This window comes from Trachemys scripta, chromosome 5 (genome assembly GCF_013100865.1).
Source record: "Trachemys scripta elegans isolate TJP31775 chromosome 5, CAS_Tse_1.0, whole genome shotgun sequence".
Taxonomy (NCBI): Eukaryota; Metazoa; Chordata; order Testudines; family Emydidae; genus Trachemys; species Trachemys scripta.
Window position 1 is genome coordinate 19,132,373 of NC_048302.1, and position 17,334 is coordinate 19,149,706.

The 17,334-nt window shown below is 43.8% G+C and overlaps 1 protein-coding gene across 2 annotated transcripts in view; it reads left to right on the forward strand.

Moving 5' to 3' along the window:
• The window catches only part of HPGDS (hematopoietic prostaglandin D synthase), a 70,985-nt gene that overhangs the window by 22,213 nt on the left and 31,438 nt on the right, over positions 1 to 17,334 (forward strand). For both annotated transcript variants that reach the window (XM_034771066.1, XM_034771067.1), the window contains exon 2: positions 4,811 to 4,952. In XM_034771066.1, coding sequence (XP_034626957.1) covers positions 4,820 to 4,952 — 133 coding nt within the window. In that variant the 5' untranslated portion in view covers positions 4,811 to 4,819. The remainder of the gene's footprint in view (positions 1 to 4,810; positions 4,953 to 17,334) is intronic.

Consider the following 17,334-nt stretch of genomic DNA (forward strand, 5'->3'; position numbering starts at 1 on the left):
GGGGGCTGCCTGAAGCCCATAGCGCTCGGGCAGCTCGGCTCTTAAACAGAGCCGAAGAGTCCGGGGAGGAGCAGAGCTGCCGCGGGAGGGGAAGTGCCCGGCCGGCATTTTCCCGGACATGTTTGGCTTTTTGGCAATTCCCCCCGGACGCGGGTTTGATTGCCGAAAAGCCGGACATGTCCAGGAAAAACCGGACGTATGGTAACCCTACTCAACTCCTTCCAATTTGTCAATATCTTTCAGGAAGTGAGACTCACCAAATGGAATACAATATTTGAGAAACCTGAGCTATACTGGAGAAGTGCTATTAAGTCAACTCTGCTTTTGTAAAAAAGCCTCACGGAATCTTTACTGATCACAGATATTCAGGAGCTTAGGCTTGTGTGTCAAAAATGAAACCACCAGTAGCACAGTGTCCCCCCATACTAGGATTAGTGGAAGTCAGGCTTCTCTGGTTTTCACCAAAATCAATAGAATTCTGGTCTTTGATGCCTAGAACAAATGCCAAAGTTTTGTAGTGTTTCTTTTGCAAAAGTTAGTGCACCCCGTCAGACCGAAATACCATCCAGTTCATTCATCCCTTTCCTTGGCCAACAATGACCCGACATCCTGTATTTCCATTGTCATTTCTGGAGCCTTGCCTGCCAAATTGCACATACAACATTGTAGGTGGAATAATAAACGTGTGTCTTTTAATACAATTTCCTTTGTCTTTAGTGCCTCATTTTTCATGAGGTTAAAAAAAGGCTCAACTTTCCTAGCTTGGGAAACAATGACAGCGGTAACTTTGTTTTGAAACTATAGCAGACCTTTCATCCTTTAAGCTCAGGATGTCTGTCTGCAACTGCTTCAACTCCAGGCCATGGTCTTGGAAATCTTAAATTATCAATAATGCTTTCGGTCCCTGCTGCATGCCGCAGGGGAATAAATATCTTTCATGGTAAATTTAGCAAACTCCCATGTGCTTATCTGCCAGGAAAATTATTGTTTTTTTGACTGCTCTATTGCTGTGATACGAAGTAGATCCCTGTATCTCTGAGGAGGGAAAACATACTTTACATGTTTCAGAAATAATGAAGTACAATCAGTCTTTGTGTCTCCTAAACAGAGACCCCCTTCTTTGAAGTATAAAGCCAGTCTTTCATCTGCTCCCAAGAGCATATGTTTTGAATCGTGATGGCTAAATGGCCGCCATCTTGTACAACTCTAAATATCACAGGTTTACTTAGAGTTAACTCATTCCATGAAAATGTTCCCCTTCTACTGTAGTATTGAGAGATTCAGTTATGTGATTTATTACAAAGACTAGACCTGTACTGTTGATCACTTCGATATAAATAGATAATTATTATGTCTGTATATATGCCAGACCACCACCCTCCATCAATTAAAAAAGGACTTTTAAAAGTGATCTATATATTTAAATAATGTGCCCAGCTCTATAGTATATAGGCAGTGTACAGGGCCGCCCAGAAGATTCAGGGGGCCTGAGGCAAAGCGGGGGAGCGGACATACTCACCGAGCGGCGCGCCGAGTCTGCGGCAACGGCGGCAGGTCCTTCAGTTGCTCTGTGTCTTCAGCAGCGCTGAAGGACCTGCTGCCGAAGACCCAGAGCGACTGAAGGGCCCCCGACGCCAAAGACCCGGACCGCTGCCAGGTAAGTAAAAAGGCGCCTCTAGCCAGGGAAGGGATTCTCGGCCAGGGCTCGCGGGGCCCCTGTGGGGCCCGGGGCAAATTGCTCCACTTGCCCCGCCCCCCCCGGGGCGGCCCTGGCAGTGTACCAATCTATCAGACACGCATCTTTTTAAGTGGATATTTTCTTTAGTTGCCAGTCTCCTGTCCTAAAGAAACATAGCTGTATTTCCTTACCAAACTTTTTACAAAACCCATGCAAATTTAGGAATTAGGCTTACTTGTTTTTTTTATTCTGGACCAGGAATATAATTTCCTCTTTCTACACAATTCCTTTAGTAATTGTCTTTAAGCACCAGTAAAGAGATCCTAATGGAATTAGATGTCTAACCTTTGTTCCAATTTATTTTATTCCTTTTATTCAAAGTAATGTATTTCTTCAGAACATCTTCTATTTACTGGAAATTAGCACCTATTTGCGTAAACTGTATTAGAAGCTTCCTCGGTTTAGTAATGTTTTTGAAGGACATACAATAAAACAAAATAGTTTAGCAAAACTTACAACATATATACAGCACCAACACCTACCTCCTCCTTTCCAAAACAGTTAACATATATCCAAAGTCAGCTTGCATACCATTTTATAGATAAACCACATTAAGCACACATTCAAACTAGATTTATATTATTTGACAGCTAAGTCACCCCCACACAAACACTAAGGCTTGTTCCTCAGCATTATTTTATATAGCATGCACAGCCTAACTTAAAGGAACTCTAACAGTGTAAAATTTTAGTTAAGGCATTCGTGTAACGGGCAGAGACTCACTGCTGTGGCGCCTTCTGCTGTTGTCCTGGGAATTAGCTCATTCACAGCCTTGGAGCGCCCTCTGCGGGCCCCTGTCTTGCCTTGCTGGGCTCCTGTGTCCCTCCCAGACCCTGGTGCCCCTTTCTGCTGGGGTTCTGCCCCTCGCAGTACCCCCACAGTCTCGGTGGAGCTCCCCTCCCCAGGAAACCCCCACCCACCTATCCCCACCTTGCCTCAGTCTTGGCTACTGCCAGTCCCCATCTAGCCCCCACTCACTGGGACAGACTGCAGTCTGATTGCCACTCATCACTGGCAAGGAGGGTTGTGGGCTGCCCTCTGCAACCCCAGTACCTTTTGGCCTTGCACTAGGCTGGCAGCCTGGGGGGTTTCCAGGCTGGAGCCCCCCAGCTCCTCTTGCCTTCCCCCAGCCCTACTCCACCTTAGGTACCCAAGTACACTCCCCAGCAGCCAGGCCCTTCTCCCTCTAAAGGCAGAGAGAGAGAGTCTCTCTGCTCCTGGCCCACGACCCTCTTATAAGGGCCAGCTGGGCCCTGATTGGGGCATCGCCCCAGCTGGGCCTGCTTCCTCTAATCAGCCTGGGCTTTTCCTTCCTGCCACAGCCCTCTCCTGGGCTGTCTTAAGCCCCTCAGTTCGTGTATGAGACAAAAGGCAAGCTTAGTTGAAACTTGTCAGTCAGAGTTGATAACACTTTTTTACTTCTCCGTCCACAAGCTATGCCGTTTCCATTGAGGTAAAGCTGTAACTCTTTCAGAATTTAAGGCATGGAATGGAGATTACATTTATTAAACTTGGATTTAATAAAATAAAACCAGCAATGGCATATTAGGGAAACCTATATTCTAATATTTAAGATACAATAGATACAAATCATGAACTCAGAAACAAGCATCTACACACAAACACACACCACCACAAGACTTTTAAAGGTAGCCTGAAAAAAACAGGGCACAGGGATAAAAAAAAATCTGATGTGGATTTTAAGGAAAAAAAACTTTGACACCAGTTTGAAATGTTTATTTAATGAAACAGTTTTGTATCTGTTCTTTGTTAGTTATCACGCTTTAGCATGGGTAAATGCATGTCATACAGCCTCATCAAGCACTCTGTTCCCTCCCATTTCCCCTTCTCCCTTTGTTTTTCCAATTTTCTAATCACTTTTTCACAAGGGGTCAGAAAGTGTAAACACCACCCACAAAGGCACCAGGAGGATTGGGCATACATACCAGGACAAAACTTCGAGTGGTCATTTCTGACTGGGATGAAACACTAACATCACTAAAATCCTTGTCTGTACATGTTTAGGGATATTTTATAGAAGAAATTCAAAAGCAACCACACACTTCTCTTTGTTAACACCCTAAGCCATATTTGGGCCCTAAAATAGCAGCAACTAAACAGGAAACCTAAAAAGAACAATGAGAATCACAGCCAGTGGCAGTCCATGCAGCCACACTGGTGCAAAAACTCCATGCCTAGACATTTTTGGACTGATAAAAAAGCAACATCTTAATATTTGTAGCTGCAAAAGAGAGACTTTTTTCCCCATCTAATTTATCACCACCATGAAGCAGCATCACACAATGAATTTCTCTGAGCTTATATAAAACTATACATTGTTCACGCCTTAAAAAATGTAATCTCTAGCTCACCCTTGTCCCACCTCACCTCTCCCAGACACTTGCCTTTTGTATTTACTAATGAGGAAGAAGTGAAATAAAAATTTACAACACAATATTTAAAAGAGATACTATCCCAACCTTTTAAAACTACCATTGGCTTGTTTTTAAAGTTTTGCCTATGAATTGCTCAGCCTGCAAACACCCCTAAAGAAACAAAAGCTTCGCTAAATGCAGTTCACAAAAATAGAAAGTAACTGCATTGCGAGCTCATCATTTGTAAGTTGTGAAGTGCTTCAGATTCCAGAGAACAATATAAAACTCCCTCATTTACAGATGGGTTTTACAATAAAATAAAATTGTAGAAGACAAGCCATAGCTTTGTAACTGCACGAAAGAGAGAGATGAAGGCTGTAGACTGATATGCCCCTGTCCTCTTCTCTTCCTGACTCTTTTAGTTGAACTCAAATGGTTGTCATCTTAGCTTTAAGCATCCAACTTGGACTATTTTGGCTATAGAATGTGGAACTACAGGTATAGCATGTGGTGGCTATGCAGTAGAATATATCGTGGGTAGCAGGCATGTTTAAGGCATGGAATGGAGATTACATTTTTAATTTGGCATTATGTACTGACATTTTATTACCATGTCACAAACACGTAGGTATATCTTCTATATAAATGTGGCAGGGTAGTTAATGTGTCAAATAATCAACATGGCTTTTTCTTTCAGAGATCCATCATGCCACACTACAAGCTCATGTATTTCAATCTGAGAGGAAGAGCAGAAATCATTCGCTATCTGTTTGCCTATTCAGGCATAAAGTACGAGGACCACAGGATAGAACAAGTTGACTGGCCCAAAATCAAACCAAGTGAGTAAAACAGATTCTTGCATCCAAAGCTTGACAAGAAATCCAGTCATAACACAAAACCACATGGGATGGTGCCAATTTGCTGATTTAGGATGGGAAGAATTAATAAATGCTAAAACCCTTCAGGTGAAATCTTGGCTTCATTGGCATCAATGGGAATTTTACCATGGACTTCAGTGAGGCCAGGATTTCATCCCTTGTCTCTCCACCAGGCAGTACGAGTCCAAGGACCAGATCCTCAGTTAGTGTAAATTGGCATAGTTCTTTTATCCTCATTGAATATACTGACACCAGCTAGGTCTCATGCCCCAAGTTTTCAAACGCTGTCAGCTAGGAACTGATGGAAACAAGGTAAGCATTAACACACTAAGGCTCTTAGAAAAAATTGCCCCCAAAGGCCACGCTAAAGCCCTTAAACCAATTTCAGAATCAAAATGAAAATTAAAGCAGCAAAGAGGGGACTGCCCCTTGTGACCCGACAAGTTCTCTACGAGCAGAAGCAACAAGAGTAGCTGAAAAGGGACAATGATAGACCACAGCCTTCCTCTGAAAAGCAATATACAGCCTACTGAGAAGCTAACAGTGCACAGAAAGCTACAGGGCTCCTTTGTGTTTACAGTTCAATTAACTTGAGATTGACACAGAATGAGAATAAAATGTCAAAAGGTCAAAGCAATGTCATGTGTATGCCAAGCCCTTTGTTTACATGGCATAGTTTCTACTCTTTAAAACTGTTTAATATCTTAACTCGTCAGTGAGTCTTAGTCCAGAAAAGACTGAGATCAGGCTGGTAGTTTGGAGGTAAGCACTTGCCAATTTCCTCCATGTTGTCACTAGAGGAAATTGGCTTCTATTCTGTTACCTCCAGAACAGATTGCTTTAGTGCTTTCTACATGGTGGCTACACTTTAAGATTACAGAAAAACTTCAGCTGGGGAAAAATGCGGCTTTCCATTTGTTAAGTGGTACTTCCTGGAAGGAACACATTACATGATCAGCACTGGCTTCCAAATTCGTTCTTGGTGAAATCAAAGGTTGTTTTAGTCTATAAAGCCCCAAATGCTTTGAATCTTGAATGCTTTAAACATCATTTTCTCTGGAGTGACACTGAGACACTTGCTATTAGCTGGGGAGCTCAGACTAAGACACCCCTGGCTAAAATAAGAAGGGGCATCAGGGGAACAGGGCAGAAATATAGACAGGTTGTTTTCAGTGAGGGGCCTTGGATTTTGGAAACTATGTCTCCATCAGAGCCTAATTCTGTTGACCATCACGTCATGCAGTATATCTTAGGTCTCCCCAAGGCATTTTCAGGGAAGGAGGGGGGAGAAGTGGATGGGAGTGATGGTCAGAGAGTTGGTTTTAGAGGGATTTAGGAGAATTTTTAGTGCTGGACTTTTTTTAAGTTGAACTCATGTGTATCCACAAATAAAGTTTGTTTACATTTTCTACGTGTACCTAGAATTTTGGATAGGTGATTATTAAATAAGACTAAATAAAACAGACAATATAAATGGAGACTTAGAAATTACAAATGTATTTACATCTTAAAACATATGAAAATCAGACTTACCTGCCAAGTCCTGAGTTCAAGATGCTGTATCTCCCATGCAGCAGTTGAAGACATCACAAACACTCAAACCAGTCAGGCAGAAGGGCAGGAAAATACTTTCCAAGGTATTTTTAGCATTCAGGACATGAAGCCATCAATGATGAAGCTTTTACATTATCCAGTGTCTGTTTGCCAATATGCCTGACTGCAGCCCATCTGCACTACCATCATCATGATCGAATGATTAGGGATGCAGGGTGTGTTAAAGAAGAAACTGGGAACCAAGATTTCTAAGCTCTGTTCTTGGATCTGCCTTTACTCTAGAGCCTTGGACAAATCACTTAACCTTTGTTTCTCTATCTGTTAAATCAAAATAATACCGACCCGCTCCACCGGGGTGTTGTAAGGTTTAATTAAAGTTGTAAAATACTTTGGGAATATATGTGATGAAAATTGCTATATATACACATTGATAATATTACCATTATTACTATGACTCTGACATTGGATTCCAGAGTAAATAATACATTTGGTAAAGTGCAGGGGAAGGAAGGTTTAGCTGGTGTCCAACTTGGGGCTAGATTCAGCAGCCCTCTGCTTGGAACTCCCACTGACCCAGTGGAAGATCTGTGAATGGCAAAACCAGGCATAGAGTACTTCCCTAAGGGTCATTCATTATTTTAGAAATGCAAGTAAAAGTAAAGAGAGAGAGAGAGGGAGGATTGGACATAGCGGTGATTGTCATGGGAAACTCCAAGCCTAGAAAAACAGTTGAATAGATACCTGAAAATGCCACTTTAGCCAAGAGTTGGATCCTAAATCCCTGCCTCTGGACAGCTCAAGCCTCTCATTAATGACACTGGGTGAGGGTGAGTTCATGCAGAGATAATGACACCATTCCACCAGACCAGCCAGCAGCAGAATACTTACTATGGGAAAATCTACTGCATGGGAAATAATAATTAATTATTCACTCTTTCAGTGTTTCTAGATATAGCATGGTGAAATGTCATGTCATATCACAAAGGTATATAAGTGCTGATGTTTAATGAATATTTAGGTACGCAGGCAAATACAATCTCCCCTCCATCCAAATGCAAGTCGATGAGTCAGATTCAAGGTTCATGTGTGTGAGGAAAGTGTAGCTCAGTGCTTCTCTGATGTTATTTGGTTGTATTGCAATTTATGCAATAAATATACCTTCTAGTTGCACGTACATAATTATCAAGAGCTATGGGTAGTAAAAGGTTACAAAGCTGAAAGTGTCAAATCATGAGAACTTTCAAAGAATTCCCCAGCAAATGAAACTCAAATAGCCCTTTTAGCCAAATCCTCAGGCAAATATTCCTTCCCACTCTCTCACAGATAAAAGCCTGAATAAATAGGTAGGTCCAGTCAGGTGTCTTGGAGGTAAACAAACTGGGGCCCTGCAGAGAAATCAAATGACAGACCAAGGATCCTTTAATGCAGTTGCACTGCCTCCAACCTCAACAAATAAAAGTCTAGACTGTTCTAGCTCAGCTGATTTTAACCATCAGGACGGAGCACAAAGAAAGAGGCAGTCTTTTAGCCAGGGCCTAAGCTGTACAGGGCTTTGTCTATCAGAACTATGGTAACTCTAAGAATAGCATATAGAAACAAACTGGAAGCCAGTGCAGTTTTCAAAACACAAGGGCAAAACTCTCCATGTAAGAAACAACAGAACCACATTCTGCATGAGTTCAAGTTTATGAAGTGTATTTTGTTTTACTAGCGTCAAGACATAATTAGTGAATGTAATGTAATATAATAGTTATATAAATAAAACAAGACGGTCAGAACAAAATAACCTCGGCATAAAACAAGATCCAAATTAAATATGCTATCTTGCTTTTCAATTGTTTGAAAACCTTTCTGTGGAAAATGTCAAATCATTATCTTCATACAAAACATTCTGATTTAGATGAAACCACATTTTCTGATGGAATACTGTTCTATCGAAAAAAATTTCCACAGACTCCACCTACAAAGAGAATACTGACATTACCAGAACATACATCCATGGAAATCATGTGCTGTACATTCCTTCTTATCCCTTCATTTCAAAACTGCCTAGCCTAAAAGTGGAAGCAATAAAAACTGCTATGTCCTGGTGTTTCAGCTAAGCCTCCCCAGTAAAGCCTGGATAAACAAAGCCACAATGCTACATAATCATTAAAAGACTTTCTGCTCTAAAATATCAGTTGTAATGGTAAGACATACATACACATCAGCTCAAGTGACTAGCTTTTACCACTGATACGAGCCAACAATTATGAATTACACTAGTTATGTGGTTATCATGCTAGATTTCCTCATTCACACCCGCAATCGTTTGTATCACAGTTCACACAGGTCTTTAAATATTAGGAGACTTTGGAAGACTACAAACATTAGCAGAAGGCGATACAACAGTAGTGCGGTGCATGGCTTATTTGCATCTCTCTAAAGTATTAATTTCATTCAGACTAGACAACAAATCCTACATAGCTCAAAATGTTTTGTGCAGATTCCCTTTTTAACATAAAAATTATATCTGAAAAAAATAGTCTATACAATATAGCAGAGCTGTGTATTTTTGGTTGCTACAAATTATGTAACTATAATATTGAAAATAGGTTGGGGGAAAGCACAGAAGCTAAATTTCCATGGATAACAACATACACAAGAATGTGCGCACATTTCTACACTTAATTTTGTGAACAAATCAGGGCCCAATTGTGAATGCTAAAATCAGAAATCAAGCCCACAATCTGACTCTTTTAAACTACTCTTTCAAGGGAAGAAAAAGGTCGAACTATCCAGGGGAAAGAACAGCATATCTTCTCTCCTCCCATTATTGCAGACAAGGAACAGATCTTCTGATTCAGAGTCTAAGGGAGCTCCTCAGAGAACGTTTCAGATTAAAAAAAAAAAGTCTGGAAAACCGCATCCACAGGGACCATAGCCATGGAAGCATGAAAAACCACAAAGTGGAATTTTGCTTCATTAATGAAGATGATCCAAGAATTATTATAAGAATTTTCTTTAAAAAAACAACAACAAACAACAACAACAACAAAAAAACAACCAAGCATGGGACAAAAAATGTACTCTCCATCCTGTCTCACAAGCAAAGATATTCCTGAAAAATAGCATGCATGTATCTATGTAGAACAGAGTTTGAAACTTGGTGCCTTGCCCAGAGTTAGAATTCATTTTAATTCTCCTCCTAGGAAGACCAAGGCAAACAAACACTGCAAGATGTTAAGAGTTAATCTTAACATGCAGGACAGTAATTTAGAATGCTGCAGGTTTTACTTTTGAACAGAATTAAACAGTATATGATTTTGGAGTGGCCAGTTTTGCCAATCTTTGAGCATTTCTCTTAACTCAGCATTACTTTTCAGCAGCTTTGGCTGGACAATTCATTCTTTACTCCTAATGCTATTCTCTCTCTCTTACTCTTTTGCCGATTATTATAATGTCTTCTCAGTGCACCATAAACATGAAAGCTTTGCATGGTTTGGTTTAGGTACTTTGACAACAAAATGTCTATAATTGTCCATTTCATTTATTTCCTTTTGTCACCAGTCAATCTGCTGTAGGATTTCAAAATAGTAATTTTGGGCAAAAATTCTGTAACTTCAATATTAAGGAAATTCAAGCAGACCCGTAAACAAGCAAAGCTATGTAAATGCAACTCTTCCGGGTTGCTTTTCAATAGAGTTGGCAAGAAATAGGAATCTCCATTTCGCAGGAAATTCCGAGTTGCCAATGTTTAGCTCTGTATGGGAATTTCTGACAAAATGGAACAATCCATTTCACTGTCCAGCCCGCTTGCCCCCCTGCCAAGTGGGCAGTTCATGAACTGGGAAGTCCTAGGGCTGGCAACTGGGGAACCAACCGGGCAGTCCCCCTGCCAGCAGGGTAGCCAGGACCCTGACTGGTTTCCTGCCAACCTGGCCAGCAGGCTGCCAGTACACCAGACAAGCTGGCCAGCCTGTCAATCTATTTGGTTTCCATCAAAAGTATCAATGGAATTGACACACTCACATAGAATGCGTCTATTCCATCAGATCAGCATTTTCCAACCGCAAACTGTTGCACTGGAAAATCTTCACTCAGTTTTCCTCTTCAATGCCTGCTCAGGACTAGCGCAGACCACCTTTAGGCTAATATCCCAAAAGCGGGAAAGGTAGTGAGTGTGAGGCATTGGATCCAGATGAGCTTCCGGTCTATGTCGGAGCCCCACAACTCTTGTTATAAGCAAATAAAGAGTAACACTTACCTAACACTTGATTTTTGACATGCTGTACAAAGTTTAATTGTTATTAATTTGGGCTTCCAAGCATGATGATTTAGGGACAAATCCTGAGAAGCTAACCCCTGCAACTCCCTTCAATCTCAATGCAATTATAGGCTGCCCGTGCCTCTTAAGATTCGACTTGAAATCATCACACATGCAGACTCAGCAAGCACTAGGCAACCCACCTGTCAGCCTACCTCCTCCTGATTGCCAGTCTATCTTCCCTGCATGAAGCCTCTCTGAGCTCCATGGTAAATCCACCCTGACAGCATGCCTGACCTGCTGATGAGACCTGCCTCCTCACTACTGGGGATCAACCAGGAACTTGCAGCAGGGGAAAGCATTTTACGTAGTGAGTGCGGGAAGGGAGACAGATACAAGAATGGACAAACTCTCCTGTTCGACACATGCACTATCCTATATTCTTAACTGGTTCTGCCTCCCAGCTGTCAAGAGATCCTTCCCATCTCCCCAGATGGTGCCTCTTGGCAGCCAACAAAACCTCCCAGAAAAAGTATTCATGTCCCACCTGGAAATCACCCAGTTCACAATAGTTTACGTCCACCAGGAAACTCCCTAGTTCACAAAGTGTTGAAAATACTGCCAGATCAAGAGGCTGGGGTTTGTGTTTTGGCTAGAGAAAAAAAAAAGTGGGTGGTTTGGATCCAGGCTCCATGGTATTTGAACTAACAAAGTTGACGGTTGGAGTGGAAAGTCAGGGTAAAATGGACTTGTTTCGACCTGTCCCTAAATTAAAATAATGTAAAGTGCCAACCAGTGCTAGAGAGCAATGCACTTCAAAAGTAAGTGCAAAATGTGGCTAAGTGCAACTATAGCCTGTCAAGCTATTTGGCTTTATCTGAAGCCACATCTAGATGGGAACTTTTGATCTGACCTCTATCTTTATAGTTCATTGAACCAAAATCCCAGGTCTATAAACTCCCTAGCTGTAAATAAATAAAATTAAATTAATGGAGATATCCTATCTTCTAGAACTGGAAGGGACCTTGAAAGGTCATCAAGTCCAGCCCCCTGCCTTCACTAGCAGGTCCATCTGCAGCATGTTGTATGAACAACTTCAAGGGGAAAGTAATGACAATTAATAGCCACTTCGTAGAAGTAGCACGGGATATTTTTATGTCATTCACTGCTAAATATTAACCATCTCTTCCCAGGGAATACTCTGAGGCTGGAAGTGTGGTTGAAAGGTCCAAAGGCAAGTTGCTGAGTGGGTGATTATTGTGATGAAAATTTATTCTGCTGTGATGAATCTTCGGAGATGACTCTTCGGAGACTTAGTGTCTGACAGCAGGAAGCAAGCATTCCTCAGGGGATGCACATCATTTTTCCTGAATGACTCTTGTTGGAATGACATAACATAACACCACTCGGGCTCTTGGTGAACAGTCACTTTAAAAAGAAACACGTATTATAGTATTACTTGTGTTATGGTAATATCTAGAGGGCCCAAGTTCAATCAGGGCTCCATTGTGTCCCAAATACATTTTAAAGGGTAGCTACTGCCCTAAAGAGCCTACATTTTACATACACAAGATGGATAGGGTGGGGGGAAAGAGTATTATCCCCTTTTTTACAGAAAGAGAAATGGGGCACAGAGAAATTAAGTGACCTGCCCAAGGTCACATGGGAAATCTATAGCATAGCCAAGAACTGAACCCAACTACCCTGAGTCCCAACCAGTCCCTTCACCACAAGACAATTCTTCCTCTCTATTGGCTTTATAAAATCCTCTCAAAAGTGAAATCTCCTTCCATTTACCCTTCCAGCAAATTCTCTCTCTAGCATGTTTCTGACATCAGACACTAATTAAGCATTTGTTTCCCATGGCTCAGTTTAAATAAACATCCATGTAACGGCAAAGAAACAGATGCTATTCTTGATTTTGGGAGGTTATCATTTCAACAAACAGACAACACAGCAAACAATGCTGGATGTAACTGTTTGTCAGTCTCTAGACAACCCAAGTGCCCTATTTTAGAGGCGGTTAGGCTGCCGGATTGCACCATAACCAAATGAAGCTTTGGGGTGCACGAGAAAGCTTAACCACAGACACATCCTGGCTTGGACTCCGGCAGCTTTATAAACTGTTTTAATACTAACAAAAATGGGATAGAGGAGGAACAGTTCATGTCATAGTGCAAGCCCAGGGAAGAGAGGAGGAAGGTGAAATCACACATGCGAGAAACAGCTGAAATGAAAGATCAGGATCAACCTGGAAAAGAAGAGTGGACATTGGGGAAGAAGGGAAGCATATGAGACAGAAGGGAAAGGTAGAAGAAATAATAATAGTCATGGAGATTTACCTTCTCTGTCCCCTCTTCTGGTCAATAGCAGGAAGGAGGTGGAAACAATTTCAAAAAGTCTGGCCCAGAAAGGGGGTTGGGTCTCCAGGGATCCAGCCACAGGAGGCAGCTTGAAAACTAGGAGGCTGCTGAGGGACACAGAGCCCTTAGAGAGCAGGTTCACGCCAGGAGGAGCTACAGTAGCCCATGGGAAAGGGCTGTGGGGTGATGATTGTGGGCCATTTGCCCTGCACAGGTCAATTGCCTGTTATCAGGAGCCATGTAGGAATAGCTACATTGGCCTGGAAGCATAACACAGGTGATGTCTAATTGCCTTTGTTGGAATGGACTAAAAGTGGAATCCAAGTTACGAGGCCTGAGGGGCCTTAACCCTCTCTGTTGGGCTGCCCCTAAAGGGCCAAGTAGGGAGCAGTTCTTTATCATTTGTTATGAGTGAGAGGTTGTACCTTGAGTTTGAAAGACCTTCCTTTCTATCCCCACTAGGAAACAATCCTTTCCTTGAGCAACAGGCCTAAATGCTTATTGGAGTCATCAGGTGCTAGAGTCTACAGGAGTTAGCCAATGAAACACCTTCACAGCTTGTATCTGAGCTGAGGCACACCCAGCTCCAAACCTCTGAGATGCACTCAATGACTTCAGCGGGTGGCAACCTTATTGACTTCCAGAGGAGCTGTGTGGGATTTAGTTAAGTACAGAATTCAGGGCAGTGTGCCACACCAGAAAACAACTTGTAATCAGGAAATGAGCAAAAACAGGGAAATACACACAATTAGCTACTGAAAGCATACTTTAAAAACAGATAAGAATTAAAGGAAATAATTTGTATTAGCCAGTGACCCATGCTGTTTGCTTGTTCTCATAGGGTTACCATACATCCAGATTTTCCCGGATATGTCCGGCTTTTTGGTCCTCAAATCCCCGTCCAGGAGGAATTTCCAAAAAGCCGTACATGTCCGGGAAAATAGGGAGGCATGGTAAGGGGACCGCCTCCTCCCCGGGCTCCAACTTCCCGGCTCCTGCCGCTCTCCACCGCGCACCGGGGCCAAAGCAACTTCCCCAGCGCAGCAGCAGCTGGAGCCTGGGAAGGAGGCGACTGCCTCCTCTGTGCCCCCGCAGATTGGGGGAGTTGTTAGTTTTGCTGCAGCCACTCGCGCTCGGGCAAGAGACGCTCAGGGAACCCCGAGTGCGAGTGGAGTGGCTGCATCAAAACTAACAACTCCTCTGATCAGGGCTGGCTTTAGCAAGAGCAGGGCCCGATTCCCCCAGGAATTGGGCTGTGTTCCGACCGGGGTCGTGGGACTTGGGTCCGGGCTGGAGACGCTGGGGCTGGGTGTCTGGGCCCCTTGGAGTGTCCTCTTTTTCCAGTATTGCAATATAGTAACCCTAGTTCTCAGACTCCCTTTCTTATTAGACAGTCCTCATTCTAATCTAATAAATCAACTCGCACTCATAATGCATCCAGAGGCATGCAGATAAGAAAGGTAGCAACTGTGACCTGCACAGCAAGGAAGGAAAAGCATTTATTTCTCTCACAGCTCAGAAATGGAAATATTTCTAGGAAGACCACAAGATGTTTTTCTGGATTCCTTTCCTAAAATTGCTCCCGTGGGAATTTCATTTTTTTGTAGATGAGAATTTGTATTTCTGAAAATGTGAAAAGAATATCCACGGACACTTGGAGCTAAACTGACATAAGCACATAAGATGACTCCCTAATTGAGCAGGACTGAAAGGGAAAAAAAAGTCACATTTATGCTTCTTTCCAGCTTCTCAAGGCTCCACATGCTGAGCTTAACCCATGACTTCTCTCTGGTTGTCAATGCTGCCCAGAAACCTTATCTCCAACCTACGTAAGGCTTTCCTCACCTCATACTATTAGGGTTACCATATTTTGTGCCTCCCAAAGGAGGACACTCCACGGGGCCCCGGCCCCACCCCCCAAGCCCCGCCCCACCCCAACTCCGCCCCCTCCCCTGCTTCCCGCGAACTTTTGAGTCGCGGGAAGCCTGAAGCAGGTAAGGGGGAGTGTGGGGGGAGGAGGCGCGGCCCAGGCTTGCCCCGGCCCTGGGGTGCCGGCCCCGGCCCCTGGCCGACCACCCCCGGCCTGCCCAACACTGCGGTCCCCGGGCCCCCGGCCGAGCACCCCTGGCCCCCGGCACTGCACCGCCGGTCCCCAGCCCGGCCCCCGAGCCGCCGGTGCCGGCCCGGCCCCCGAGTCCCCGGCCCAGCCCAGCCCCCGAGTCCCCGGCCCCCCCAAACCCCGGCCGAGCCCCCGGCCCGGCCCAGCCCTGGAGCCCCCGAGCCCCCGGCCAGGCACCGCACCGCCGGCCCGTCCCCGGAGCCCCCGGCCCCGCTCAGCCGGCCCGGCCCGGCCCCCAAGCCCCCGGCCCGACCCCCGAGCACCCGCACGGCTGGCCCGGCATGTCCCAATTTTCCCGGACATGTCCGGCTTTTTGGGCTCCAAATCCCCGTCCGGGGGGAAAGCCCAAAAAGCCGGACATGTCCGGGAAAATCCGGACGTATGGTAACCCTACACACTATCATTTACTAGCCCTGCCACTCACCTTTCTCTCCTGCTCAAGTACAAAGTGCAGTAAGTGGCTTATTCTAGCTGGCCAGCTAGCCTGATCCATAACGAAGCTGATGGTTAGCAGAGGGACTCAAGTATCAGAGGGGTAGCCATGTTAGTCTGAATCTGTAAAAAGCAACAGAGGGTCCTGTGGCACCTTTGAGACTAACAGAAGTATTGGGAGCATAAGCTTTCGTGGGTAAGAACCTCACTTCTTCAGATGCAAGGGACTCAAGTGGCACTGAAAACGTAGCAACATTTTAATAAAGCTTCTGCACAAGCCCAGGCAGTACAAGTATGAATTTTAAAATGTTCCTTATCTTTTCATCTGTGTTGTGACTGCAGTAGCGCTACTGTGAGACATGCTAGGCCTGGAAAGGACTCATTAAGAGCCATCTACACTGATGTAACAGCAGCTTTTAAATCTGTTTTTAAGCACTCCTCAAGCTCATTTGTGGTTGGGTCATATCCTAACATGTTTTGGCCTGTCCCTGTGAATGGGGTCCAGCGTGTTTAGAATGGTGCTTAAAAAAAAAAAAAAACATGCTCTCACTGAAGTCCCTCTGGACTTGTACCATGCCTTCGCTCTATTCTCAGCAGACAGTTAAACTGTGTCAGAACCTGAGTCAACTATTGCGGATTTTAAACTGTGCTTAATCACACTTTAGAAAGTTCATTATTCCAGCCCTGTATCAGACCTTTGCCCATGACCTTGCTCATTTGCAGGATTGCTGTATTCTAGAGTAAGGACCTGTCTACACTGTAAAAACATCCAAGTTAGATAGATCAGGGCCTGGTCTGGGGACACCGACAAATACCACAAGGTCCCACGTACGCTGGTGTTTTAACCCTGTTGGGGGAAATCTGTATTGTAACCAGGTTCCCTGGCAGCTGCTTTTACAAAGAGAATGGCCCTGAGACAGTTAAAATGAGTACTCTGAAAGCAGGGTCGAGAAGATTTCTTTTTATTTCAATCACTTTTGAAAAAAAAGATTCCCTTTCTGAAAGTGTGGGAGGGGAGAGCGGAGAGGCACCAATGTGGGAAGTATGATGAGCGTTGTAAACAAGGATGGGTGGGTTGGAAAAGTCTGACACCAGGGAGGAGTGGGAACAGCTATTGTACAGAAGGCAAGTGGTGGAAAGAGAGAAGGAAGAACAGAAGAGGTTGTTTTATTAAAAAGGCAAGTTTGGCCCTCTGGTACTTCTTCCATTTAACATCAATAGGAAATGTGTACACATACCTGAAAGCTGATTTCTACCCAAAGTGCAGGTGATGAGAGACAAGAGGAAGAAACAGAGAGAGAAAGAAAGGGAGGTGTCAAAATGAAGAGAGAATGTTGAGGGGGGAAACAAATGGAGACAGAAGCAGGATTTCTGTCAATCAATCAGACAGGAATTGCTGCTTCCAGGAAGGCTAATTCTCTGACTGAGAGAAAACAAAGTAAAAAAGAAGAATGGAAAAAGTTAAAAGGAAGCTGCAATAGGAGTAGGTAAGAGTGGGCAGCAACTCCATAGGAGATGTCTCCATCTTTGTGTAGCTTTATAGCATTGATGTTGGGTTTACTTAACAGTAAAATGCATTTTTCAAACATCTTCTGGTAGTTTTGGCTTGGTCTGCTCTGCTCCTTTGGA